The 27,402-nt window shown below is 35.1% G+C and overlaps 6 protein-coding genes across 7 annotated transcripts; 2 read left to right on the forward strand and 4 right to left on the reverse strand.

Moving 5' to 3' along the window:
* LOC18593648 (L-type lectin-domain containing receptor kinase IX.1) lies at window positions 3,145-5,171 on the reverse strand. The gene has a single exon (XM_018124198.1). It carries the CDS (start codon window positions 5,169-5,171, stop codon window positions 3,216-3,218), a length of 1,956 nt encoding a protein of 651 aa, XP_017979687.1. The 3' UTR covers window positions 3,145-3,215.
* LOC18593649 (MYB-like transcription factor ETC1) lies at window positions 7,297-8,647 on the reverse strand. The gene is made up of 3 exons (XM_007020966.2): window positions 8,376-8,647; window positions 7,810-7,897; window positions 7,297-7,673 (listed from the first exon to the last, which is right to left on the reverse strand). Exons 1-3 carry the CDS (start codon window positions 8,425-8,427, stop codon window positions 7,586-7,588), a joined length of 228 nt encoding a protein of 75 aa, XP_007021028.1. The 5' UTR covers window positions 8,428-8,647; the 3' UTR covers window positions 7,297-7,585.
* LOC18593650 (protein translation factor SUI1 homolog 2) lies at window positions 10,198-12,369 on the reverse strand. Of its 2 annotated transcripts, none has more exons than XM_018124490.1 (5): window positions 12,169-12,369; window positions 11,207-11,288; window positions 10,907-11,112; window positions 10,762-10,815; window positions 10,198-10,603 (listed from the first exon to the last, which is right to left on the reverse strand). In XM_018124490.1, the coding sequence occupies exons 2-5, from the start codon at window positions 11,241-11,243 to the stop codon at window positions 10,559-10,561; spliced, it is 342 nt and encodes a 113-aa protein (XP_017979979.1). In that variant the 5' UTR covers window positions 11,244-11,288; window positions 12,169-12,369; the 3' UTR covers window positions 10,198-10,558. The 2 variants fall into 2 exon arrangements, with proteins under 2 accessions (XP_017979979.1, XP_007021029.2); XM_007020967.2 differs by having other exon boundaries at window positions 11,207-11,293; window positions 12,169-12,346.
* LOC18593651 (2S sulfur-rich seed storage protein 2) lies at window positions 13,666-14,332 on the forward strand. Its single transcript, XM_007020968.2, has one exon. The coding sequence runs from the start codon at window positions 13,712-13,714 to the stop codon at window positions 14,162-14,164; it is 453 nt and encodes a 150-aa protein (XP_007021030.1). The 5' UTR covers window positions 13,666-13,711; the 3' UTR covers window positions 14,165-14,332.
* On the forward strand, window positions 16,179-16,502 carry LOC108662709 (2S sulfur-rich seed storage protein 2-like). The gene has a single exon (XM_018124199.1). It carries the CDS (start codon window positions 16,179-16,181, stop codon window positions 16,500-16,502), a length of 324 nt encoding a protein of 107 aa, XP_017979688.1.
* Window positions 19,559-21,867, reverse strand: LOC18593653 (polyubiquitin). Its single transcript, XM_007020970.2, has 2 exons — window positions 21,747-21,867; window positions 19,559-20,882 (listed from the first exon to the last, which is right to left on the reverse strand). The coding sequence occupies exon 2, from the start codon at window positions 20,880-20,882 to the stop codon at window positions 19,737-19,739; it is 1,146 nt and encodes a 381-aa protein (XP_007021032.1). The 5' UTR covers window positions 21,747-21,867; the 3' UTR covers window positions 19,559-19,736.

A 27,402-nucleotide genomic window follows, 5' to 3' on the forward strand; every position in this document is an offset into this window, starting at 1 on the left:
GGTTAGAAACCACACAGGACCTTCTGGTTACAAGCTTCTTTCAAATTATATGGATTCTTTTTTTTTTGGGGGAGGCGGGGGGTGGGTGCTGGTGGTGGGGGAGTGGGGGAGATTATTGTTTGTTTTTCTTATTTATAGAAGACGGAAATTAATCCTCCTACATAAAGAACCCAAGCTACCAAGCGTTTAGCAGCAGAACAGAAATTTCTTGCTCATATCGTAATTGACATCAAAGCTTTAACAATTAATTGATGCTTCCTGATTCAGATTCCCAGCTTTGGCACAACAAATTTTATTCTAAAGCTTGTTAAGATTCATTCATCAAAGCTTCATGGCTTCAGCAGCAGCTTGAGGTGTAATACCCTCAAAAATATCATACTTAATTAATTATATAAAAAGTTATAATCTATATTAAACAAATAAATAAATATAATATAAGTTCAACTTTTTATAATTGCAGTTATGACTTTAGGTTTGTTAATAAAATAAGGATCTTTAAGTAAATAAAAAAGTTTAATTAATATCAGTTTTTTTTTATCACGTTTAAGTTAGTGGGGTTAAAGTCAGTTATTTTATCTGATAACAACTCACTAAATCACGTTAAAAAAAAAATAGTAGATGTCAGTTTGTTTCATCAAACTCAAACGATAGACAGTCAGAGGAGTTTAGCATCAGGGAAAAAGAAAGACAAAAGGAAAGGTTAAAGTATTGAAGGAATTGTTGATTAAGGTAAGTTGGTGTTGTATTGTCATAGTTTGGGTACAAAGAACCTTAAATTAGTTGTATCTTCTTACCTTTTATTTAAATTTGGTACTTTTTTGATGACTTTCCGGCAGCATGATGGGTACCAATGGAAAAGGTCTTGAAAAGATCTTTTCAATGGTTTTTGTAGCATCTCGTTTGGCCTTATGGTTAGGAAGATATGAATTTTTGAAATTAATTAGAAACCTGATTTTTAATAGTTTTGACAACTCAACTTTGGGTCACGGGAACTCTATATTCTGGCAACGTTTTTGGTCGTTTCTTTGAGGGCTTTTGAAGTATGAAATAAGGTGTTTATTTTGGCACCAATGCCTCGGTTAGAGGCTTCCTGTATTAAGAGAATTAAAGCCTCAAATTGGGTTCGTTGATACTGAAAACCCAAAAATCTGGATATTTTTGTGACGATTTTGAGAATTTTAGCTTTCGAAACTTGAGAATTTTCTGTTCTTTTTAATCGAAACAAATTTTGGTGTTGTATTATGATATGAATACTTCATATTGGTGTTGATTTCATCACTGGAAATTTATCGGATTAAAAGTTACAAGTGCTTAAAGTAGGCCAAATGGCCATCCAGATTCTGGAAATTTTTGAAAACAGAAAATTTCTTTTTAATTTGTTTTAAAATTTGATTTTAATTAATATGTGATAAATTCTATTGTAAACTTCATAAATATTGGATATGTGATTTCTACTGTATTTTTATGTTAAGAAGTATGTATTTTTATATTTTATAAATTATTTTCTTAAATTAGTAGATTTTATTAAAATATCAAAAATTTATGAAAAATTATAAATATGATTTTTCAAGAGAAATTAGTGTTATCTCTCTATCTGAAATTAAAATCCTTACTGATTTTATGATTTAAGTTTAATTCTCAACCTTATTGCAAAATTTTGTTTAATTCAAAAATATATATAATAATAAAATATTACCTTATTAACCAAAAATGTTCCTAAATTGTAATAAAAGTCGCTACACACCCTAAGTGCTTAGGATGGTCAACGGAAAGTCACCTTGTAGGATCTGTTTGTAAATTCAGTTCTGATTTTTGTATATGTTTCTTGAAATATTAGGCTTTTAGGAGGATTTTCAGAATTACTACTTGAAAGTGAAATTAACAAGATCAGGTAAGTGACTGATATCTCTTCGGTGTTTTTACACTTTAAAATTTAGCATCAACCTGAATTTGTACATGAGATATAATATTTTATCCAACAATTTATTAAAATCGAGTTGAGCATTCAAAATGTATATATATATGAGTTTATATGTTGGATTTATAATGTCGTTTATGCAAAGCATAATTTCTTATTTTGAAATTTGTATACGACTTTGTATAATGTATGCATATATGATTTCGCAAATATAAATACAAATATTTAGTCTGAAACAAATATACTTTTGTGGTGTATGAGATATGCTTGAAAAATTTGATATATTATTTTATGAACTTTGGGTAATCTAAAAATATATATATTTCTGTTTTGTCTCTTAGTATGGCTATGCTCTGACCCTGCCAATAGGGGTTAAATGTTGGTCATGTCGACATGTGTTCTGTGATTAGAGATCGATTTACCAACCGCACTACCGGTTACAGAATAGTGGTATTTGTGATATCTGTTCAATGAAACCAATGATTGCTTTGATATGCTTCTGACCCCTACCACCCGGGTTAATTGTGATTCTATTTCTGACCTATGCCACGGGGGTTAAGTGTGATCGTAGCATGTTACGGGAGATCATAAAAATTTAAATATTGTGAATATAATTGTTCTATTATTTGAATGCACAAAATTTTGAAGTATATGATTCTGAATAAGATTACCCAATATTTTGTCTCGGCATTTGTAAATGATATTTTGTCCTAAATGTTCTAAGCATGCTTAATCCGGCTGAAGGGATGTTAGTTACTTGCTGAGCAGTTGGACTCACCTCTTCCTTCAAATTTTTTTCAGGTTGTGATTTGGTCAACCACGTCGAAATTTTGAGGAGTGATGTTTAATTTAATAGCACTTAAATTGTTTAGGATTTATTTAAATATTATGAACATCGAACTATCTTAATTAGTATTCAGACTTTTATCTTGATTTAGTAGCTTTATGGTTTTGAAGATTTAATTTTGAATATTGTCGAATTATGATTTTTAAAAGTTCTATTGCCAGATATAGTTTATAAATCACTAAACTTTTTAAGTATATCAGTCTCTTTTAGTAATGGTTTAAGATATATATTTTAGAGCCTTGCATATATGTAAGATTATACCTTACAGATATACGGCGTCTGTCATGTCTCAGGTCTGGGGCGTGACATGAGGGGTACCAAACTTCCACGTCTAGGAATATGGCATTGGGACCTGATTAGCTTCACACCAGTTTCTTTTTTCAACTGCTTGTAAAAACCCCAAATTTCATGTCCAACGAGCTTACAAAACCTATAGATAATCGTATGATTTTAGCGACCTGCTTCAGAAAAAGAATTACTTATTAATGGTTCAGCAAAGCTTTCAGTTGGTGAAGCCGAGGGGACTTGATACATGGGAACAGGCATCTGCAATGGGAGATCAGGCATTTCTGCTTCAAAATTCAAGACTTTAATTGCCTGCCTTATCGAGGGCCTCAACGTGTAATCTGCATGTGCACACCAGAGTCCAACCATTACCATGCACTTTGCTTGTTGTTCATCGAACTCCATCTGTAATCTTTCATCAACAGCTAATAGAGGCTCCCCCCGTCTATAAAGATCCCAAACCCACTCTACCAATCCCATCTCGTCGTTTCTAGTATCTGTTGCCCTTCTACCTGTCACAAGCTCTAAAGTCACAACCCCAAAGCTGTAAACGTCTGACTTGCTGCTTGCTTTACCTGAGATTACATATTCTGGAGCCATGTAGCCTAAAGTTCCAGCCAAACAGGTTGTTCGAGGATCTAGCTCGTGGTCCACCAGCCGAGCTAATCCAAAGTCACCAAGCTTGACATTGAAACCAGAATCCAGCAACACATTCCCAGCTTTGATGTCTCGGTGCACCACACACTGCTCCCAATCATTGTGAAGATAAAACATTGCTGTTGCTAAACCAAGACAAATCTTGTACCTTACGGCCCAAGTTAGAGTACAATTGTGGCTAAATAAGTGAGAATCGAGACTACCATTGGGCATGAACTCGTACACAAGCAGGAAGTGACCCCGATCATGACACCAGCCAATGAGTTGCACCAGATTCCTGTGTCTTAACCGGCTAACAATCATCACCTCAGCTAAATACTCCCTTTCTCCCTGTTTAGAACCCCTAGAAAATTTCTTCACTGCTACATCTATGTCCAACTCTGGTAGGTGTCCCTTGTAAACAATTCCAAATCCACCTTGGCCCAACTTTCTTTCATCTGAAAAATTGTTGGTGGCTGAGATAAGATCTTTGTAAGAAAATCTTCTTGGTCCTGCTCCTCTTTCAAGGTCATGAATAATCCAGATTAAGCTTATTCCCTCTGGATTCTCCTGCTTGTTTCCAATCTTCTTTCCCCAAATTGTAAAAAATGCCACAATACACCCAACTGCTAGAGCACCAAAACATAGCGGTGCAATCATTATGATCTTGTCAGCCTTTGATCCTTTTGTCCGCTTCGAATCCAAGCTGGAACTGAACTGCCATGACTTAAGTATATGTTTCTCGTGATAAAAACCTGTTGCAGCTCCGATCCCAACCTTGACCCACTCCATGGGTAAAACCTCATTCAGATCAACATGGAAAGAAAGACTAGAATTTTCTTGAGGATTAAAGGTGACCTGGTAACTCCAAGACACGGTCAAGCTCTTAGTGGAAGCATTATAAGAAATCCATGCATCAGCAGTATCTCCACTGTGAAAGCTAGCATTCCAAGGACTGTACACAGAAGAATTGAGCGAGTTGATGTTGATGCCCACATGCTCATAAGGAGGATCCCATCTTTCTGAGTTGACAAAGGAGTCAAACTCAACTACAACAATTTGATGCTTCTGCTGTGGTAACTGAGGGATTAAGGTGTTAGGAAATAGGCCTAAACCACCACCAGTTGAATTCTCAGGAGATTGAAATCCAACAGGAACAATGAAAAAGACGATCCCATCACCATAATCTAGGTTGTCAGGACCTAAGGTATCGATAGTAAAGGAAAAATGGGTGGTAAAGTCAGTAAGCTGCTTGGTACCAAAGTCCTGGAGCCGCACAGGCTCTGTACAAATAACTTGGCCAAGACGATAAATCGAATTCTTGGTCAAGTCCATGGCTCCAGCAGAAGGACTCGCATCTCCCTTGTATTCAATGTCTGTCATGTTAGAACCAAAGTGAGTTATGTTGAAGGAAACCGAATCAATCAAAGGAAGGAAGAAAAGAAAGGTTGTAAAGATGGTAAGCTGTCGTATGAACAACTCCATTGAGACTACAATGTGACAGAGAAAAGGAAGGAGGTAAGTTATAACAATTTCGTAGGATTTGATAGGAAAAAGTTGGAAGTTGTATGATTACACATTTGACAGGAAAAGGTACAATTATTGATTAAGAGAAAGTTATGAATCTGTACCATGAAACCAGGCAGGCTGATTCATGTGTCCATGGAACTTCAGAATAATATTTTTAAGGTTTACTCAAATAAACTTTGACAGCAAACTTCAGCGGCACAGAATGTTCACATTGACCTGTTAACTTGATTGTAAATCATTTCATCTAAAACTTTAAGCCAAATCAATAGATTATTTCCCGTAATGCTTCCCTTGCAGAACTCATAAAACTCTGCGAGTAATCCATGTTTAAGTGTAACATTAAACTCTTCAAAAGAAATAAATAATGTGCTTCCAACTCAAATCAGAGAAATAAAATTTTTTTTAAAATTTATAAACACAGACGATGCATACCTGCTAAATTAACTTTTTGATAAGATAATCATGAAGATTTTGATAAAGTAATATTAGAGCAATCCAACCTAAACTCCACTCATACCAAGCACTTGCCGATTGACTTGATTCTTTTTCTATTAAAGATTTGACTTAGTTTCTTAGTGTGGAACATGCTGCTTTTGTTTATATCCTCCTTGGGTTGCTCCTTAGTGCATGACAAGCTCTCCTAGATATTTCCAGGCGCAGGGCCCCGTCAAATCATGGGTATTTGGCAGAGATACATGTATATTCCATGGTACTTTCCTTTTAGGAAAAAGCCAAGAAATTTGGTCCTAAGGATAAAGAGGAAAAAGCCAAGAAATAAAAAAAAATAATAATGAAGAGAAAGAACCTGCTGCTCTATTGGGCAAATGTGGAAGAAATTCCACTTTGTTCAACACATCTTGTAAAAAAATTTCATATTCAAAATATTTTTGACAAATAAATTTCGATTTTAGGTTTAATATTTGTCTTAAAATTTAACATGACATCAAAGCAAACGTTACCTTTATTCGTTTATTTTTTTATGAACCTTTTTATTTATAATTAATTAATTTTAAATTAAATATACGTCTTAAAAGTTTAACAAGCTTTCAAAGTCGGGAATCATGAGAAATTTTAGAATGAAAAAATAGTAGGAAAGCTAAACAAGTATTTCATCTTGACCAATTAAAACTACAATAATAATGCAAATACACTTGAAGGAGACCTTTTTATTCCTAAAAATATGTTCATGTGAATCTCTTGTTCATAATAATGTTCATGTGAATATCTCAACTCTTACTCCTAAATCAAGATTTAATGTTACATTTCCCCAAAATTTTTTATCTAATTTGAATTACTATATATCTTGTAATATGAATAATGCATTTTCATTTAAATTATATATGTTAACATGAAATATTATTATGCTCCATCCATTCCATTTTTTGTTCCGATTTTCTTTTCGAGATGTATCAAAATGAAGTTCGTATTACTATTTTTTGTATGACAAATTTACGTCTATAATATAATTTTTTAAAAAATTTTAACATAATATATATCAAATCCAAAACTTTTATAATAATTCTCGTGAAAATAAAAAAAAACAAATATTTAGAGATGAAAAAAATAAAATAACATTAAGTATATATACTAGCCATATATCTATTTATTAGTCCAAACTCGGCGTATGGGCTTTCTGAAATGCTAAAGTTGTAATGGGCTGGTAGCCCATGATTCTAACTAGGAAAATGGATTTGGAAATGATTATGACTTCATGGGCAACTCAAAATGTTTAAAATGTTTGGATCCTTTAATATAATGAAACTGGAATATCTATGGATGGACTTGCAATTCTAAATATTTATAAAGAAACCCATATTACTATCAATAATTACAATTAACCCATTGATCTCGACTTGTGGTTTCTTTTTTATCAAATTAATAAAAAGAGAGTTTATGTTCTACATACTGTCAGCTAATACTATTTATGCACTATTATTTTACCATATAGGGAAATTTCATAAATTTATAAAGGTAATATATCAAAATATAAACCTTTTAAGAAAAAAAAATAGTTTCGATTTTTGAGTCACGGATGTTCTTCGATGATGAAAGTTTTCTTAATAGAAGAGAGATTAACAAGTTTTTACTAAGAAAATGACCATCCTTCAATTAGCAAAATGGGAATTTGTTCAGATTCCATTCAAACAAAAACATGGTTCCAACATATTTACATCCTACATTTAGGTCATGTCAAGGGGCAGTAAATTTCCAGACTCTCAAACCAAAAGACCCAAAGCCACTAGTTCAAGATTCAGAACCAAAACAATATACCCCTTATGTTTCACCAATTACATAATAATTAGTTAAGTCATCAAATTCTATTTAGGCCCCAAAACAAAATCTTCCCAACATATTCCACAATGATGCTTTCACTGGCTTGTAGAGTATCTTGTGTTCCAATACTTCTCAATCTCCTCAGCTGTTCTTCCAGGGATTCTCCCAGCAATCAGAGTCCATCTGGTACAACATGTTGCACCCTCTTTTTTAACATAAAAATATTTTAAAAAAGACAAATATGTGTATGTACGTGCTTGTACGTATGTGTACCTGATGAAAAAAGTTTGAAAAAGAAGAGAAGATGTACTACTACTACCTTTCTCCAACCAAGTTAAACATCCTGATTATCAGTGTTTCCTCATCTTCTGAGAACTGAAGTTCAGAATCTTGTTTATTGTGATCCTCTGGAGATGAAATAACCCAGGTTAGAAAGCACAAAGGACCTTCTGGTTTCAAGCTTCTTTCAAATAAGCAAGGTATAGGAAGTGAAATACTCTACCCAAAACTATAATATGAAACTTGGGTGTTTTTCTTTGTTGCTTCTTTTCAACACCTAGATGATGAGTCAAACGCTCAAACTCTAGTCAGCCATAGGAAAAGCTGAAGGTTCTAATGTTTTTTTCCCTTTGAAAAAGTACATAGTTAAGAGAAACATGAAAGCTAAAATTTGGAAGAAAAGTGTAATGACATCAGGATTACAATATTGTAGAACTTTCTGCTGCAGAATATAAAAGAGAAAAAAGCCTAAATTTGTCTTGTCATAGCCAAACCCAAAAAAAGAAAGATGTAAAACAATGATGAATAAGAAGAAAAATAAACAGAAAATGGGATCTCAACAGTAATGGACATTTGGGATTTGAAGAACAGGCCTAAGGATTTTACCTATAGAGTCCATAGATGCATCTTCACTAGAAGAGTGTTCTGATTCAGCCATTTTCTTCTTCCTTTTTTTTTTTTTTCCACTCAAAGAATGAAACCTCAAACCACTTAACCCTTTGTCAGAAAGTCACAAGAGAATTATGTGAGTTGGAGAGATGTTGGGGAACCGGAGGCATTTAAATAGTATTTCATGCATGACTGAGAGAGAAACATTTTCCTACAGGAAGTTTACTGGGAGGGAGAATGGAAGGTGGGAAGGGAATATTTTGTAGAATGGTAGTTGGCAAAGAGAATAAGGGGTTTGGTATGTTAGGTGAATATAGATTACTGATAAAGTTTTTGACATGAATTTAAAAAAGGGTCGTACTGTAACAAAGGTAGCATCAGATGAGTTATACCTGTGTGATTAATAAATATTCCACAATTGACTCATGTTTCAGATTTTTAGCAGGTTTTGTCATCTAGTTCATCTGCCATCTTCTGCATCTGATCTAATAATTTTCCTCGTTTTACCAATATGACACATGGGAGTTGAAAGTGATGGTAATAGGACTTGTAATTCACAAACCTCACTCTCTATAGACAAAAGTATGGAGATGAATGGTTGCATCAGAGGAAACTCTTGTCCTTGCAACTTGAAACTTCACCTGACTCTCATTTTCATGCACCCAAAGGAAAGAAAATCCATCTTGTTTTGATTTGAGTTTCAGTTTGATTCAACTAGTCACCATGAATACTAGAATTGAACTGCTCCATATCCAATATTCAAATGGTTTGAAGTTTGAAGTTCCTGCTTTCTCAACCATCCCCAAGAAAACATTCTTCCACTAACTTCATTAAATTATTTGAAGTTGCAGTGCACTTTGTTTTAAAGTCCTACCCAGCCTGCAATTAGTACCCGCAAAACATGCAAGAGCTGTCCCTGTGCTGTAACTCCAACTCAACATCCTTTCTTAAAATTCCAAAGAAACAAAAGAGCAGAAGGTTTCTTTATGGACTGGCTGGTTGGATTACCAGAAATGTAGAATAGTAATAACTTTATACCTCAGGACCCACCTATGCACCATGCGTACAAAGCAGAAGATAGGGAAAAGAGAAAGGAAAAGAGATTAGTCTCACATCAACATCATTGTCATGCTCATGAAACAGAGTCATATGCCATATGTTCTGATTGAAACTTGCTTTCTTATTTTGTCACAAGCCAAAAAAATTAGCCGGGGTTAGTTAAGCATCAAGAATTTGATCAGTGGCTATATAGATCTAAAATTAGCATAGGTGGGCATACTTCAACAACATATTATTATTAAGATAATTGTAAAAGGCCTTGGCATTCTTTTCTTTTCCTGAAGTTTTATTTTTGTTCTCTTTTGGCCCAAAAGGATGGATTTTTTTTCTCCTGCATTCCTGTCCAATCATTTCTTCCACAGTTTCTTTGCACGCGGATTAAACATGATGGTGGAAAAAGAAGAGAGTTTATTCCTCTTTTTGTTGCATAAATTAAACAAAAGAAGTCTTCCTCTGCTCATAATTTTAAAATCCAACTCTGTTTCTCTTTCTCTCTAAGCATAATCCATTCCTCACTCTGTTCCTAGCATTATCCATTTGAATGCTAATCTCATTTTAGTTTGCTATCATTTCAACTGTGCCTCCCGTGGGATTTGGTGAATCACATGAACACAGTGAAGAACATCAGCTGTATATTTACAGCCACAAACTCAGAAGAGAACTGAACTCTGAGCCAAATCAATAGAAAACTTAAATTGCACCAATAAACCGGTAACCAGGCATAGAGGAGCATCTTTTCAAATTTGACAACACAACCAAGTATCAACTTAAGAATTGTACACAAGTTTAAAGAAACCATCCCTCATCACATATTGCAATACTAATTCAATTATTGGACTTTGAAAAGCCAAATAGAATTTAAAAGAGAATACCATGTCATGCTGTTTTAACTTCAAGATTGTAGCAACAACCCAGTGTGATAGAAAAACAGTAACGGTTTCCATTGTCATTCAACATCACACAAGCCAATAGTTGAAAGCACAAGAAACACAGGACGTATATATCAGTTTCAAACCAACATAGAGGTAATATAACAGTACAGATATAACTAATAGTTCATCAGGTAGGATTTTCGACTTGGAACTGGAGGCTAGACTCCCAGAAATTTTTGCAGCTGCAACTTAAAAACCATGAATTTTGATGCTATCCTTCTTCACAATGCCAGCCTATTATCAAAATGAAAGCAAATGTAATTAAGAACTTGAAACAACATGCCTAAACTAAACATTCAATTACTCAGACATGCATGACTAAGCAAGTAAACATAGAACCTTCCAGTCAGTCTTAAGAATATGCAAACGTTCCAAAGGGTAGTGACAATTACCTGAACAAGGAAGGTGGAGACATTCTTCCTCTGATCACCTTGAAGTTGAATAACCTACACATAAACCACATACATAATGAACTTAACAATGGAAAACAAAGGCAGAGGTGGGGAAGGTCACTTTCTTAGGAGGTTAGACACACACCTGCCCTAACTCAGGGTCCTGGACAACAGTGCCATTGCAACAGAATTCCTTCTTGAGGTCCTTGAGAATTTTGTTATAGCTGAATTCTTTCTTCAACCCCTGGACAGTAGTCAGGCTTTTCCTACCATTCCGCTGCTGAATACGAATATGCACATACTCCTTGGCACCAGCACCAGAGTCTTCAGCATTTGCATCAGCAAACGGATCTAGAGACACAGCACACTGTACAAGTTAGATTTTCCATGATCAAGATAAAACGATTCATTGTAGTGGATATCAATATGAGGGGAAAATGCTTACCAAAGGCAGTAGGAATCTGGACGTCAAGATCAGACATGAAACTTAGCTGATAGAAAGAGCCAAACAACTACAACACTCAGGCCTACACTGCAAGGCAAACCTTCATCAGTGATTTCATTCTACTAGACCAAAGTAAGTTTCTTCTTTCTACACATCTCTCAAACAAACATTTCAAACCCTTATTTTCAGCTAACAAGAAAAAGCAATCAAAGGACAAAGAAGTGTTCGTGAAATAAAAATTTAGTATTCTTGGTTAATCCAAAGCTAAATAAAAACAAAGCACCACAAGACTCAAACATCGATTTATGTTGTTCCAAGAAAAAGCCATAAACTCATTTTGGCACATTTGACTCACTCAATACAAAAAGTCCACAAAATCAAACATTTGAAACACGAATCTAACGAACCAAATTTACTAGCAGAAACACAAAACGCCTTTACAACTTTATAATATCGAAGACTAAGTAAAACTATAAAAGGTACAACTTTTGCATACGGGACACTTATTTGCCAACACCCCATATTGGAATAAGCATTATGCTGATGTAATCTAAAGTGGGTACCTTTAATTTTACCCTAAAAAATTTCAAGGACACACCAATGCTAAATTATCTCAAAGTAGTGATTTTTTTTGGGTGGGGGGGTTCAAATTAAGATTATAAACTTCAATTAAGGGGGAAAAAAGAACCAAAGAAGTACTAAATTTTGTCTATTTCATCAAAAAAAGCATATATCTTGCTGAATTAATAGTAATAATAGTTACAACAACAGAGCCAAAAAAGGAAGATTTCTTCATCGTAATCTTTCTTAAAACAAAATTTCCAATTTCTTTTTGGGACTAAAACCAAGATGAAAACCTTTCACACAATAAAAACGCTAAAATAATCAAAACAACAAGTACCCATACAATCGATTACAATTTTTTTTAACAAAATAAAATTAGAGAACCAATTAAAACGTACCTGATCTGAAAATTAGGGTTTTGGACAATCAAGAATCGAATTATCAAATTTAAAAAAGTAAAACCCTAAAGTTGATGGTCGAAGCCTGAGCTCTGTCTCCGTTCGCTGAGTTTTCGAGGGTTTGTTTGGGGAGAGAGAAAATACACCAAAGAAGGATCCAGAAATTCCTTTCCTTTTGAAGTCCTAAATTTATTTTTTAATATTCGTTTTAATTTAAAGTCGGTTACAGAAAGCGAGTGAGCTGTTCGGCGTGTACTCGATTCTTTTAGCTGGTGATCATTAGGACGGACACGTGGACGATATCCTAGGCGAGTTTGAACCTTTTTTGTAGACGAGGAGGATGCGTAAGTTCAACGTATGTAGAGAAATGGGTTCGAGTGGCAAGCATAATACGACACCGTTTGTTGTTTTTCTCTTAAAAAAATAAAAATCCATAAGTAATTATAAAAAATTAATTCAGTTAATTATGATTAACATGTCCTTTAGGGAACTTAAATCCAACCCATTTGAATTAATAAAAGAATACCCCTAACGTTATTTGGTCGAAAATGTAGATTGAATGAATATCTTAATCAATAAGGTAAAATATTTTCACATTTCTAAGTTTTAATTAAATTTTAAATAAATTTATTAATTTTTAAAATAGACACTTCATATCAAAATTGTATACACTATTAATAAAGATGATGAAAGGATTAAAATATTTTTTTATTCATTTAAAAATTTATTATTATATTTTTTAAAAAACTTTAAAAAAAGGCACCCATGGTGCTCTTTAGCTCTCCAAGAAAAGGGAGGATGACACCGACAGTGCTTTTTTTTTTAATTAATAAAAATTATATAATAATAATTTTTAAAATTAATAATGAATAAACTTATAATTTTAATATTATTATGTCATCAAATTAACGAAAACACCAACATTTGACAAATAGCTAGATCTATGCCTCTAACGGAAGATTTTTTTTTAAATGAAGTATCTATTTTAAAAACTAATAGACTTGTTTAGAATGTTGATTAAAACTTAAGAGATTGTAGGTATTTTATCATAATCAATAATACTTTAATGCATTATTTTGTAAAAAATGTAAATGAAAAATATACCTTAATCAATAATATTATTCGGTCAAAAACTCATACATATAATAAAATTTTTTATGTCGACAAAAAAAGTTGATTCTTAACTTTATTATATAATTCAAAATCATATATTTGTATTAAAAAAATATTTGTTAGATCCACGAGGACACTCTTGAGTACACCAAACAAGACCTAAAGAATAAACAACAGATGGTTGTGATGGGTTTAACCAAACAAAGACAAATTGCAGATTCAATGATAAGAATAATAAGGTAGTTTTACAAGCAAACAGAGCTTGTTTATCATCACCATTTGCATGCAACAACCAACGTGTTACCATCCCCCGCTACACGTACTCGCCATGCAAAGGCCTGGGTCTCCTATAAATACCCTTCACTCCCCCAAGCCCCATAAGCAAGAACCAAAGCCTTGTCATCTAACTAGCTATATATCTATATCCACCATGGCAAAGCTCGGTCTCCTCCTAGCCACCCTTGCTCTTGTTCTCTTCCTCGGCAATGCCTCCGTTTACCACACCACCGTCACGGTTGACAGCGAGGAAAACCCTTGGGGAAGCAAAGAGAGCAGCTGTCAGAAGCAGATAAAGAAGCAAAACTACCTCAAGCACTGTCAGGAGTACATGGAGGAGCAGTCCAGAGGCAGCGGCAGCAGCAGCAGCCGTGAGCGCTACAGCCGCCCCGTGAGCAAGCACCTAGACTCCTGTTGCCAGCAACTGGAGAAGCTCGATACGCCGTGCCGTTGCCCTGGTCTAAAACAGGCAGTGCAGCAACAGGCGGAAGAGGGAGAGTTTGGGAGGGAAGAGTTGCAAGAGATGTATGAGACGGTTGACAAGATCATGAACAAGTGTGACGTAGAGCCTGGAAGGTGTAACTTGCAACCTCGCAACTGGTTCTAGAGAGAAAGAAAGATCAGAGCTGCCTGATCTAATGTAAAACAATGACTGTAATGTTCACCCATCAACTCTGGTGTTCTAACTGGAGGTTTTTGGGGTGACTAGAAGTACTGATAATCCATAAATAAAAGCACATTCTCGTGTGCGGTTGCTTTTTGCTTCAGGCTAAGATTAAATGAGCATAGTTCATATCAGAATCAGACTTCAGACCACCAGGAATTTAAGGAACAATGAACTTGCCTAGTTAATCTTATTGAATTCCTAAAGGCTCATATCAGAAATTTTTATTAATACCAAATCTCTGAATGGAGGATAATATTGGAATGATACATTAAAGGTCAATGGAAGACAAAATTATCAGAAGATTCTTGTTTTACATCAGTTCCTGTTGCTAAAGGGATGCTAACGTCTGTTTCTCCTCTAACTGTTTGCACTGGTATTTGGATTTATGAACTTTTGATAATAGTGTATATGCAAACACTAAAAAGAAAAAGCAATTGCATTGAACAAACAAGATGAATTAATGATGGCATCTGCATTGCAGTCTTAAGAGGGAAAAGAATTTATCCATCAGGAAGCTGGCAAAGCCAGCACCTGGAAGAACACCTGCCATCCTAGCCCTTTCAATCTTCCACGTATAGTTTTACATGCGTAAAACCCCAATTTCCCTTTAAAAACCGCACCACCACCATTGGAAAAGATGGAAATTAAGTTAAATTTTTAACAATTCGAGTCACATCAGAGCTATAATTACAATAATGGAAAGTCTGGTCACTAGGCAATTGCTTTCCTTTTAGTTCCTTATGCAGTCTCAACTGCCGGAAAAGCTACCATCAGAACTGTCACTGTTGAAGTAAGAATATATTAACAAAGATAGCTCCCATAGGAAAACCACAGAACCTGTGGAGAAATCCAATGACTTTGAGCAGTACTTGCTAAGGCCTTGCCTGTCAGTTGAAATGCTTACCCCCTGAACACACAATGCAGCTATATATGCAGATGTCATAGTTGGCAGAAGCATAAGGTGCAGTTGCAGCCTTGCAGGGGTGACTCAGACATAAAAATATATGTATATATGACTTTTTTCTTTTTAAGTACCATGGAGTGTATTATGAATCAGATATAGAATTATCGTTATGCAAATCCTGACCCTTTTACCACTTGAGCTTTATCTGTGTTCCAAGCTTAATCCTCACTGGGACGTATCTTAAAAACAACTGATCCAGATGCACAAACGTATGAAAGAGGGGAAAAGAGCATGGACAATACAAAATTTTCACCTGAACCACTACCTAATATGAACAGTTGAGCTAAAATGAGACCCAAAGAAAATCCCGAGATATGAATAGGTGATATGAAGCGGAGGTGAAACCATTTTATCCCCCAAAAGATACAAATTAACATGGTCAAGACTCAAGAGAGAGACTGAAAGAAATCCCCTTAAGGCAGTTTCTTAACCAAGCAAAAGCTACTTCTTGACACCATTAGCACGCAAAAAAAATACGCTACCTTCCCACAACAAACGTAATCGACATGCAAGGCCCTAAGTCTCCTATAAATAACACCACTCCTCACCCCATTTTTCACCATCGAAGTCATAACCAACCCTTCTCGTCTCAACCATGGCAAAGCTCGCAGTCCACCTAGCCTCCCTTGCTCTGATTCTCTTCCTTGCTAATGCCTCCATCCAGCACACAACTGTCACGGTCAACAGCGAGGAAAACCCTTGGGAGAGCCAGAGGACAGCTGTGAACAGCAGATAAAGAAGCAAAACTATCTCAAGCACTGCCAGATGTACATGGAGGAGCAGTGCAGCAGTAGCAGCGGGGAGTACTGCAATCGCCCCGGAAGCAAGCACCTAGATTCCTGTTGCCAGCAACTGGAGAACCTTGATACGCAGTGCCGATGCCCTGGTCTAAAACAGGCAGTGCAGCAACAGACAGAAGATGGAGAGTTGGGGAGAGAAGAGATGCAAGAGATGTATCAGATGGTTGAGAAAATAATGTCCAAATGAGACATGGAACCTAGGAGATGTGACACGCCATCTAGCACCACCATCACCCTCGACAGCGAGGAAAACACTAGGGGGCGACAAGGGACCGGCTGTCCGCAGCAGATAAAGAAGCAGAACTACCTAGAGAACTGTCAGAAATACAGCAGCTGTGACAACCGCTCCAAGAAGCACCTTGACTTCTGTTGCCAGCAGCTAGAGAAGATGGACAGGCAATGCCGATGCCCTGGTCTAAAGCAGGCAATGCCGATGCCCTGGTCTAAAGCAGGCAATGCAGCAACAGATGGAACAAGGACAATTGGGGGAAGAAGAGATGTATCAGATGGCTAAGAAAATAGTGCCCAAATGTGACATGGAGCCTAGGATGTGTGACTTGCCATGTCGCAGTTGGCTCTAGAGAGAAACATCATCATATCCCACGCTGCAGAACAAATAAAAATGTAATGTCTTGTTGAATATTGATGGCTTTTTGATCTGCAAAGGAACCTACTACAGAGGAAGAGGTAATGGTGATTCCAAGGGCCCGTAGTTCAAAAGGAAGAAGAAGATGTCATATTCAATTTTACTTGTTTGTTTTTTATTGTTTATTTTATGCAAGTTGAAAAGTCAACCATTTAGCTACTTGAATTAATTGATAGCGTATGAGTCATTGTGCCATGGAACCTTTCGTTTCAGCACCCTCGGTCTTTGTAACGCCAGATGACTTCATCTGGTTTGCTATTCTTTGTACATGTTCTCTCTCTTTGAACAGCATATATAGGTTGTTAAAATGAAAAGTAGTTGAGAAGCCGTTTATGAGGAAATAATATATTTTTTTTCTCTCTCTTCTCTCTCAACTATTCGCTCCTCTGTTCATCGTCTTCATCCTTTGAATATTCAAAGGTTTCAACATATCTCACCATTACTCTAGCGTTTTAGCTGGAGGTTTTGGGGTGACTACAACACTTTAATCGTAATAAAGGACATCATCGTGTGCGTTTTGCTAAGTTTATGAGTAGCCTGCTTAAATTAAAGCTTTACTAATATGCTTCAATTTCCTTGCAACCAGGAAAGAGCAATATTGGTTAACTGAATCGGTTGGCTTATAACTGTTCAAAGGAATTTGTGGCTTGAATTGCTTGGACAAAATTAGAATAAGAAGAAAATTTGTACGTGTCCTTTACATACAAAGATATATAGGTGTTGGATTAGTGTAAAGGGGGTTTTTGTGATAAAGAGAGGAAAAGTTACAAACAAGTAAAATGATGTGTTAAATGAGACAAAGAAGAAGAGTGGAGCAGTTTTGAAGTACTGAGTGTTGTGATAGGTGAAAGATAATAAAAAGAGAATTAAAGAATAAAAGAGAATTATAGACAGAAGCTCTAGAGGAGTATGTGTTAGTTTTTTAGGGAGAGAAGCACCCCTCTAAATGAATTATGAAGCTCTATATATAATGCTAAAGCGGCGGTTACTCAAGAATAAACTCTAATGCGACTAATAAATGATATTATTATGAAAAACATTAATGTGAGTAATTGTTACTGTAATCGGATGTAATAAGATTTGTTCTCGAGTAAAAAGTAATAGAAAAAATGTATACGTGAAAAGGTACAAGAGAAAAAACTATACGTGAACAAGTATAAGAAAAGAAGCTGCACGAGAACAAGTATAACAGAAGAATATGTATGTGAATAGGTATACAAGAACAAGGTAGGAGGGTGAAACGTTTGTACTTCAGGAAAAGAATAAGAGTATGACCTTTTAATTGCTTTCATATTTGAGTCATCAAGTCAAACTCTTTAAAACATTATAAGATAAAAGTAATTCATAAATTCTGCCACTTATTCTGAATTGCTTTCACTGTCATCCAAGTGAAGTGGTTATTTTATTCGAAGTAGTTGTTTTACTTATATTAGTTATTTCATATGAAATAGTACTATATTTATTTTAATTATTCTACGTGAAGTAGCACTTCACTTGTTCTAATTATTTTTTATATAATATTATGTTGTAATATAATTTTTTAAAGAATAGATATGAACTAAAATTAAGTATCTACAACTAGTTAACTGATACTTTCAAGGCTCTGATGATTCACATGTGTCGATTGAATTTTCAAATAAAACTACCTTTGTTTCCAAGCATGCCATCCAGACAAAACCTGAAATTAAGGGCAATGCAGGATCCCAAGTCATAACGCAGATAGTGAGGCAGCAGAATGGGAAGTTGCCCTCCAAGTGTGGGGTAAACCCTGACGAGAAAAGGCTTTCTGGTTCTGGTGGAAAGTGATAAACAATGGGTAGCTTGGTTGAATTGCTTTGGCCATTTTGCTAGACTTTTATCAGCATGTCTCTGTACCTCAGTTTCAAGCAATATGACTTTGTTTTTTAAGGTGCAAAAAGAGAGTAGCATTACTCGAACATAAAATCCTGATTACGTACGCAAATCTTGTTTCTTTTGCCACACTTGAACTTTAATCTATGTTACAAGCTCAATTTTTCACAGGGTTTCATTGCTACACTCAAGTGTCACAAGTGTCTCAAATCTCTGTTTGCCCTGCGCCCGTATGATGTGATATCATGATTACAGTTTATCTAAGCTCGGTAAGACTAAGAAACGAAATTGGAAAATTAAAACTAATATCTAGAATTCTATGGAAAATTATTTTTGAGTGATACTTGGCTTGAAAACAAAAAAAAAAGAAAAGAAAACAGAACATGTTCTGAAATATCTGCAGAGCCATCAAGAAATTGGATTACATGAGAGCATTTACCAAAGCAATTCGCAATCATCGAGGCCACAGACGACCGAACAGAGACATCTCAGTCTTAAAAAGGAATCTAAACCAATTCATAACCAAACAAAACATAATTTTATGGGAAGATTTGCATGGCGTAATACGTTTGAGCATCGAGCCAACTTCAAACTAGCCATCTCAACATCTCATCTCCCACGTTTCTTACATGCACATCCCAGAATTAACATAACAAATCTCTTTGAATTAACCCCTAATACGAGAAACAATGCATAGGATACCAACTTAAAGATCTCGGAGCTTTGGATTTGAACTACCAATTGTTAATTCATTTGGGACCAGAAGACGGCAGTGCCCTCATGAAACCTCACCCAACTTTAAATTAGCAGCTGCTACAGATAATTGTATTCTTTCAAAAAGCATCCATTTATATTTTGTTCGACAGGCATGACACATGTATATCATAGATTCTCCATCCTACATCCCTAAAATCAGATTACCCATGACACATATATATTATATATTTTTCATCTCACTTTACCTCTAGCAACATACACTACCCATGATTACCACAAGTTTAAATTTGTACCACCACAAACAATGCACATGCTAGCAGAACACATATGGCAGCAGGCAAAATAATTCTTAAGAGTAGAAGATAACAATTTTTGAACGGGATAGAACTTTATTTAATATTAGCTGAAATGTTTCCAACCATTTCAGCACCACACAGCATCAAAACCATTAAACCAGAACAGTATTTTAAAAGGAGTTTTGAAACTATTCGAGCCTTTTGCCACAGATTGGCAAAATTAGAACACAAGTACAACTTAGAAACCACCACGGAGGCGAAGGACAAGATGAAGGGTGGACTCCTTCTGGATATTGTAGTCAGCCAGAGTGCGACCATCCTCCAACTGCTTGCCAGCAAAGATCAACCTCTGCTGGTCTGGAGGAATCCCCTCCTTGTCCTGAATCTTTGCTTTCACATTGTCAATCGTGTCTGAGCTCTCAACCTCCAGGGTGATGGTTTTCCCAGTCAAGGTCTTCACAAATATCTGCATCCCTCCTCTCAGGCGCAAAACCAAATGCAGGGTTGACTCCTTTTGGATGTTATAGTCTGCAAGTGTCCTCCCATCCTCAAGCTGCTTTCCAGCAAAAATCAACCTCTGTTGGTCAGGTGGGATACCCTCCTTATCTTGGATCTTGGCTTTAACGTTGTCAATTGTGTCAGAGCTCTCCACCTCCAAAGTGATGGTTTTACCAGTCAAGGTTTTCACAAAAATCTGCATTCCACCACGCAGACGCAGCACCAAGTGGAGGGTTGACTCCTTTTGGATATTGTAATCTGCAAGCGTCCTCCCATCCTCCAACTGTTTGCCGGCAAATATCAGCCTCTGTTGATCTGGAGGGATACCTTCCTTGTCCTGGATCTTAGCTTTTACATTGTCAATGGTATCAGAACTCTCAACTTCCAAGGTAATAGTCTTTCCAGTGAGAGTCTTCACAAAAATTTGCATGCCACCACGGAGTCGCAACACCAAATGGAGGGTTGACTCCTTCTGAATGTTATAGTCTGCAAGGGTTCTGCCATCTTCAAGCTGTTTTCCAGCAAAAATTAACCTCTGCTGGTCTGGTGGGATACCCTCCTTGTCCTGAATCTTGGCCTTCACATTATCGATGGTATCCGAACTCTCCACCTCCAAAGTGATGGTTTTCCCAGTGAGAGTTTTCACAAATATCTGCATGCCACCCCTAAGTCGAAGAACAAGGTGGAGGGTGGACTCCTTCTGGATATTGTAATCAGCAAGGGTGCGGCCATCCTCTAGCTGTTTACCAGCAAAGATAAGCCTCTGTTGGTCTGGTGGGATCCCTTCCTTGTCTTGAATCTTAGCTTTGACATTATCAATAGTGTCAGAGCTTTCCACCTCGAGGGTGATGGTCTTGCCAGTAAGGGTTTTCACAAAGATCTGCATCTGTTGTCAATAAGAAACTCTGAATTAGTTTATAACATCCAAAATCCATATGCAGAAGCAAAAAAATAATAACTTTTGCCCAAAAAGTAACTAATAACTAAGCTGTAAACAAGAATTACTCCAAGATTTAATTTGGCATAGATTAAACACCCCACATAACAAGATTAAAACATTTTGCCATCCATATTTATCAACAATAACACAAACATCATAATACATAAATCATCATGCAAGCAGAATCGAAACCAATATTAACCAATCAAATAACATCAACAACAACCTTCAATTTGGGCCAATTACCTCACTTTTTAATACACCAATAAATCAAACCTAAAAACGAACTAAAAAGAAAGAAAATTTTCAATGAAATCCTAAAATAAATTTGCCATCCATATTTATCAACAATAACACAAACATCATAATACATAAATCATCATGCAAACATAATCGAAATCAATATTAACCAATCAAATAACGTTAACAACAACCTTCAATTTAGGCCAATCACCTCGCTTTTTAATACACAAATAAATCAAACATAAAAACGAACTAAAAAAATAAAAATTTTCAATGAAATCCTAGAATCAAGATCAGCAATAAATCACGAAACCCTAAAATCGACAAGATAAAATTAAAAAAAAAAACTTTTCAATCAGTTAAAACGCCCATCGCTCAACAGAATCTACGATCTTGAATTAGAAACAGATGAGATTTTCATAAACAGATATCAAAATTTCATCAAGATTGACCGAATTGAACGAATCAATATAAACCAAAACCCTAAAATACATGGAACAAAAACAAATCAAATCTAAAAAACAAACAAGAAACAAAACAAGAATCGGAGAAAGAGGAAGAAATTACCTTCTGAGAAAGAGATTTGAAAATCGAAAGCTTTTCGATCGATGAGACTTTGAGAGAAATGAACTTTGATAGGTGAAATTAGGGAAAATGGTGATTTATTTATAGAGGGAAAGAGGTTGAGGTTGCCGACTTGACGAAGAAAAGTAGGAAAATACAGGAGCAAATAAGAAGACGCCACGTATTACATTAGAGTTTGTGAGTGACTTGGATGACACGCTTAGATTTAATTGTTCTTGACGTGTTCAAAACGGGACGCTGCCGTTTTCTAGCTTTCCCTCCTTTGGAATAATTGTGGTAATAAAATATTATTGTTTAATACCTCAACCACCATAGGCATGCCTTTGTGTTAATACCAATTAATTATGATAATAATTGGAAAAGAAATTAATAGAATTTTGTATAGAATAAAGTTTGATTGTTTATATGGGCCAATAATGTTTGATTCTCTCATAAATGTGATTTTTTTTAAATTAATTATTTAATCTATATTTTTTGAGTCTTAATCTATGTTTGAGATAAGAAGAATAATATAATCAAGTAATGATAAGTCGATGGACCTTTAAAAACAACTTATCATTCTCTTTTCGATGTTCACCAACTTGTTATTTAGTATTGCAATTTAGGGTTTTAGACTATTCAAACAGCCTTACCTACTCAAATTAACATTTTGTTATATGTCAACTTGGTTTATGTTGATTATGTTATTGAGGAGAGGAAGAATAAGTTACTAGCTCAACAACTCTTAAAGATGAACAGTTTATTGGAAGGGATCAAAGTGAAGAAAGGGTTAGGGGACATGTTGTAGTGACAAAACCTCAGAATAAATTTATTAGAACGATGCCCCCAATGCAACATCAACTTGTTTGTACAATGATGATAATAAACAAGTGGGCTGCTTTTTTAAATCCTAAACGCATTGACTGCTTTGCATAACAGTAGCAGCAACAAGCAGAATGAATGGATTTTCTTGGTTTCATCAAAACCATGAACATGAAAGAAAGGGGAAGAACATGGCGGAAAGGGGGGGGGGGGGGGGGGGGGGACAATAGGAGGGGTTGGAGCACTCAAGAAGAATAGTAAGTTTGGAACTTTACAACCCAACTTGATAAAGCCATTAAAGAATAGGAACTAAGGAAAACTCAGGGTAAGGGAGGATTGGGCACAGATACACACAACCTTCATTTCAGCTTATGGAATCCATACCGTTGTATTATCGAAATTGAAGCATGCAGTCAAGTTCTCTACACAAAAAATGATTATTTTTTTTCCACCAATGAAGTGCTCTCATGGTAAGTTAATGCACACTCTTCTGTAGCCACAACAAGAATTCTGTAGTGTTTGATTATAGGCATTTATTATGAAAGTTTATTTATTTGTTTTTAGTTATGAAAGTTGTTTAAGATATTTTTATAATAATTGCTTGTTTAAGTTTTAATTTTAATGGTTGTTTGTTTGTATAAAATTAATTATTAGTGAATTGTATGGATAAAAATGGTAAAATATAATCATTATCTTATATAAATATAGATTTGAATTTGGGTAATTAGATATTTATGAAAAGGTTAATAAATTTTTTTTGTACAATTGGATATTTAAACGAGTACTATTAGTTAACGAAAAATGAGTGGAATATTATAATTCAAGTGCTTTGAGTAAAAAATTTCAAAAATAATCAAGTAATTATAGGATTTAGTACCCTATTTATTAATAAGATAAGATATCTCAAAATTAACTGTACCCGTTCATAACTCTAATATGCATCCTAAATTGGGTTGAAGCAATCCTCAAGCCTTCTTCACTAGTAGGAACCAGAGCAAAAATCCTTAGCCTAAGGCCCAATCTAGCCCATGAGGCATGAGCCCTGCCACTTTCTTTCATAGCAGAAAAGATTTTTGTATGCAAAAGTCACTTAAAACTTTCATAAACCATTTTTTGTTGGAAGTATGAGTTTCATAATCATGGTGAAACCCATGAACTCTTATCACTTTCTCTCTTTCGATCTCTCTCTCTAATCAATTCATATGCAAAAGTCTGAGTTCTATGAATATAATCCTCAGGTTCCTTTACTTCTGCTATAGATTTCAGACAAGAAATGAGAAGCAAAGCGAACTAATCTTTTCGATAGCCCTGACATCATGGAACTGTTCCCATATGCTGATGTTGCAACTGAAATCCTGTCTGGTTTCTCTTCTGTGTCTCGTTTTACCTCTGCATGGCTTTGTTTTTTTCCTTTTGTCTTTTTCTCTCAAGAACATGAACATCAGTATCATTCAAACATTGGCTTTGCCTTGATCAATTATTTTATCCATTAATCCCAAGGTACCAATCAAGGTAAACAACACCATTGTTGCTGGTGTTTTTATATATGTATACAATCCAGCTAGCAAAGAGTGGATTGCTATGGAAACTTCATGGTTGGAGACATAAATTTCAGCCCCCCTTCTTCTTTTCTCTGAAGTTCCAGCCTTTGCAAAATGATTCAAGCACATAATCCTTCACAATGTGTTACTCATCAGATACAGGCACAGTTGGATAGCATCCATGGAGCTTTGCAAATTCAACTTAAAATTCTATCCAAGTAAGATTATTTGTGTTCCTGGAAGGTTTCCTTGGCTGACTTAATAACTTGGATCTGCAGCCAAAGTTATACCTCAGGTTCTTAAATTACCAGGCCTCGCCACACCCGCAGCCACCGTAGGCGGTGCTGATTGTATCGTAGGCATCTGCTTTTGGGTGTCGATTGTCATACATTAGTAGTGTGTAATCTTTTACTAGTTTTTATCCTACAAATTTCTTCTGTTTTTATTCTAATAAACTAATAAAAACTATTAAAATGATAGAAAAGAGTAGTACAGTTTGAGTGCCCTACATAGGACACACGAATTGGGAAGACACGTGAGCATTGAGTTGGAAAGCTTTGATTAAGTGTCGAAGCTTAATAGTAATCAAAGATGATTGCATCCATGCATGGCTAGCTTTGACTGACAAAAAAAAAAAACAACTACCGTGCCAAGTGTCAAAAAGGTAATCACCTTTTTAACTAATAGATATAAAAGGAATTACCCAAAGGCTGGTTTATGCCCCAAAAAAGAATAAAAAAAGGCACAAGATAGATGAGCTGAGCTGAATTTCTTAAATGGGCTTTATGAATTAGCCTATATGTTTTCATGACAGTGTTTGATGGGCCTTCTTCTAAGTGATAATCACAGAACTGGTTCAAAGTGTAGGCTCGTTTTTAGCCCACTTCTTAATGTGTTGGGTGTAAATACATATAATTTTGATAATTTCCTTGATCTTAGAATAATGAAATTCCCCATTCTTTTTTTTTCTTAATGTTAATAACATTATAATTTGCAATTCACTAACAACATGTAACATTCATATAGAAATAACAATCACCACCGAATTTTTTATTTTAACATTCATCCCAATTCATTTGTTGAAATGGAATGTGATTATTGAATCATACCATTCCTAATCATAACTATTAAATATTAACACTTCCGATCTATTTATATTTTCTTCATAATATACTCCAATTTTAAAAATTTGTTGGGTTAGTAACTCTAAAATATGAAATATTACACCTTTTTTGGGAATAAAAACAAGAAATATATCTTTAAACCCAATTTGACAAGTTGCAATTTTAAGTATAAACAAACACTATGATTTGGTACTTTGTAAGAAAACAAATGTTTGGGTATATAGTTCAATGTTGTAATAAGAAAAGGCACACACAAGATTTGCAAAGAGAGAAGGAATGAATGAATGAATGAGGACACAAACAATTTTGGAACTATCGAAAAACAAAAATGGAAAGAGCACGTGTAGATGTGTAGTATCCATGAAGGTTGGAAAACAGATGAGATGGGGGAAAAGTGAACACCAACAAAGATTGAAAGTCCCATTTCTTATCTTCTTTTTTCCGTCTCTCTAATTTGACAAAGTTACAGTGTTCTTTGTATTTTCATTTGGCGAGGTGGGTGTGTGTTTTCTTGTTTGTGCCCCACTTGACAACTAATAAATGGGGACTTATTGTAACTCAGTCGGCAACTAACGGACAAATTAACCTAGCTTAGGACTTAGGGCTTGTCTCTCTCTCTCTCTCTCCTCTTCTCTCTGACTTTTCTTTGTATTAAGAAACACAATGGTCTTTGTCCTAAGAACCATGTAGGATTAAGGAAATATGAATGGTTTTTTTTCATTTTCAACTCAACAAGTCTTTTTTTTTTTGCCAATAATTACTCACCTTTGTTAGACTGGTGAACAATGAAACAAGATTTGTTTAAAGCAAAAAAANTCTGACTTTTCTTTGTATTAAGAAACACAATGGTCTTTGTCCTAAGAACCATGTAGGATTAAGGAAATATGAATGGTTTTTTTTCATTTTCAACTCAACAAGTCTTTTTTTTTTTGCCAATAATTACTCACCTTTGTTAGACTGGTGAACAATGAAACAAGATTTGTTTAAAGCAAAAAACCTCTATATTATGATTGTTTCTTTGATTTATCTATGACAGCAGACTTGAATTGATATTCAAGCAAAATTTTTTAATCAATTAATGACTCATGCTTTGTTTTTTTTTTTTAAGAAAATAAAAAGGTAAAATGTAACTGCAATGTTGCACCGAGTCTGTGACTGATTTTATTTATGACAACAGACTATTCATGTAATCTTTTTTTGTCAATCAATAACTTATGCTTTATTCTTTTTTTTTAAAAAAAATGTGAAACATAATTGCAATGTCGCACCGAATTTGTGATTAATTTTACCTATAATAATAGACTTGAATTGATATTCATGTAATCTTTTTCGATGGATCAATGACTCATTTAAAAAAAAAAAAATTAAAAGTAAAGTTTTGAACCTAAAATACTCCAAATTCACTAAAGTCAAAGGCAAGGGCCGTAATATTGGGTAGGTGTAGTATCATTGCATGTGATTGAAAATTCAAGACCGAATAACCAGAGGAACACCACCAACCTGAATACAAAGCATGTCGTGTCTAGTAGCTAGCTAAAGCAATGGAGAAAGACAAGGGAGAGAAGGTGGTATAGCAAGTACGTGCATAGCAATGAACTCTAGGTAATGGACCTCCTCGCATAAATGTGTTGATTCTAGGCATATAATAAGCTCATTTACATGTGAATAATGAATATCAGGGATGTTTCCTCCTTTCGGATAACCTGAGGCCCACTACACAAACCTATACCAGCATATTGTCTTTACTGTGAGGGGAGGAACCGGGGCCTGTTGGCAATTTGGCAAACTCCCAGGAGCTTCCACTTTTCAATTTGTCCTTCTCCACATGCACAACTGTCGTTTACCACTCGGAGATAGCACTTCCTCCTATTGCTCACCCTTAGTTATAGGTGGTAAAACCAAACCGACCCACATCTAATATTCGTGTTTATAATTAGATGTTTCAGGTTCGAGTTTTATAATTACGTGTGAGTTTGATCTAATTTTTTGTTAAATTAATGTTACATAGATATTAGTTTGTTGATTTATTTAATTTATTTTATTTTTTATATGATTGATTGGACAGTTTAATCTTAAGTATCTCTCTTTTATAATTATCTTAATAACATTACGAGGGAGAATAACATAATTTTAAGCTTCAAGCATGTAAATGTTTACTTGTAAGTATTCTCA

The sequence above is a fragment of the Theobroma cacao genome, chromosome 7 (genome assembly GCF_000208745.1).
Source record: "Theobroma cacao cultivar B97-61/B2 chromosome 7, Criollo_cocoa_genome_V2, whole genome shotgun sequence".
Taxonomy (NCBI): domain Eukaryota; kingdom Viridiplantae; phylum Streptophyta; class Magnoliopsida; order Malvales; family Malvaceae; genus Theobroma; species Theobroma cacao.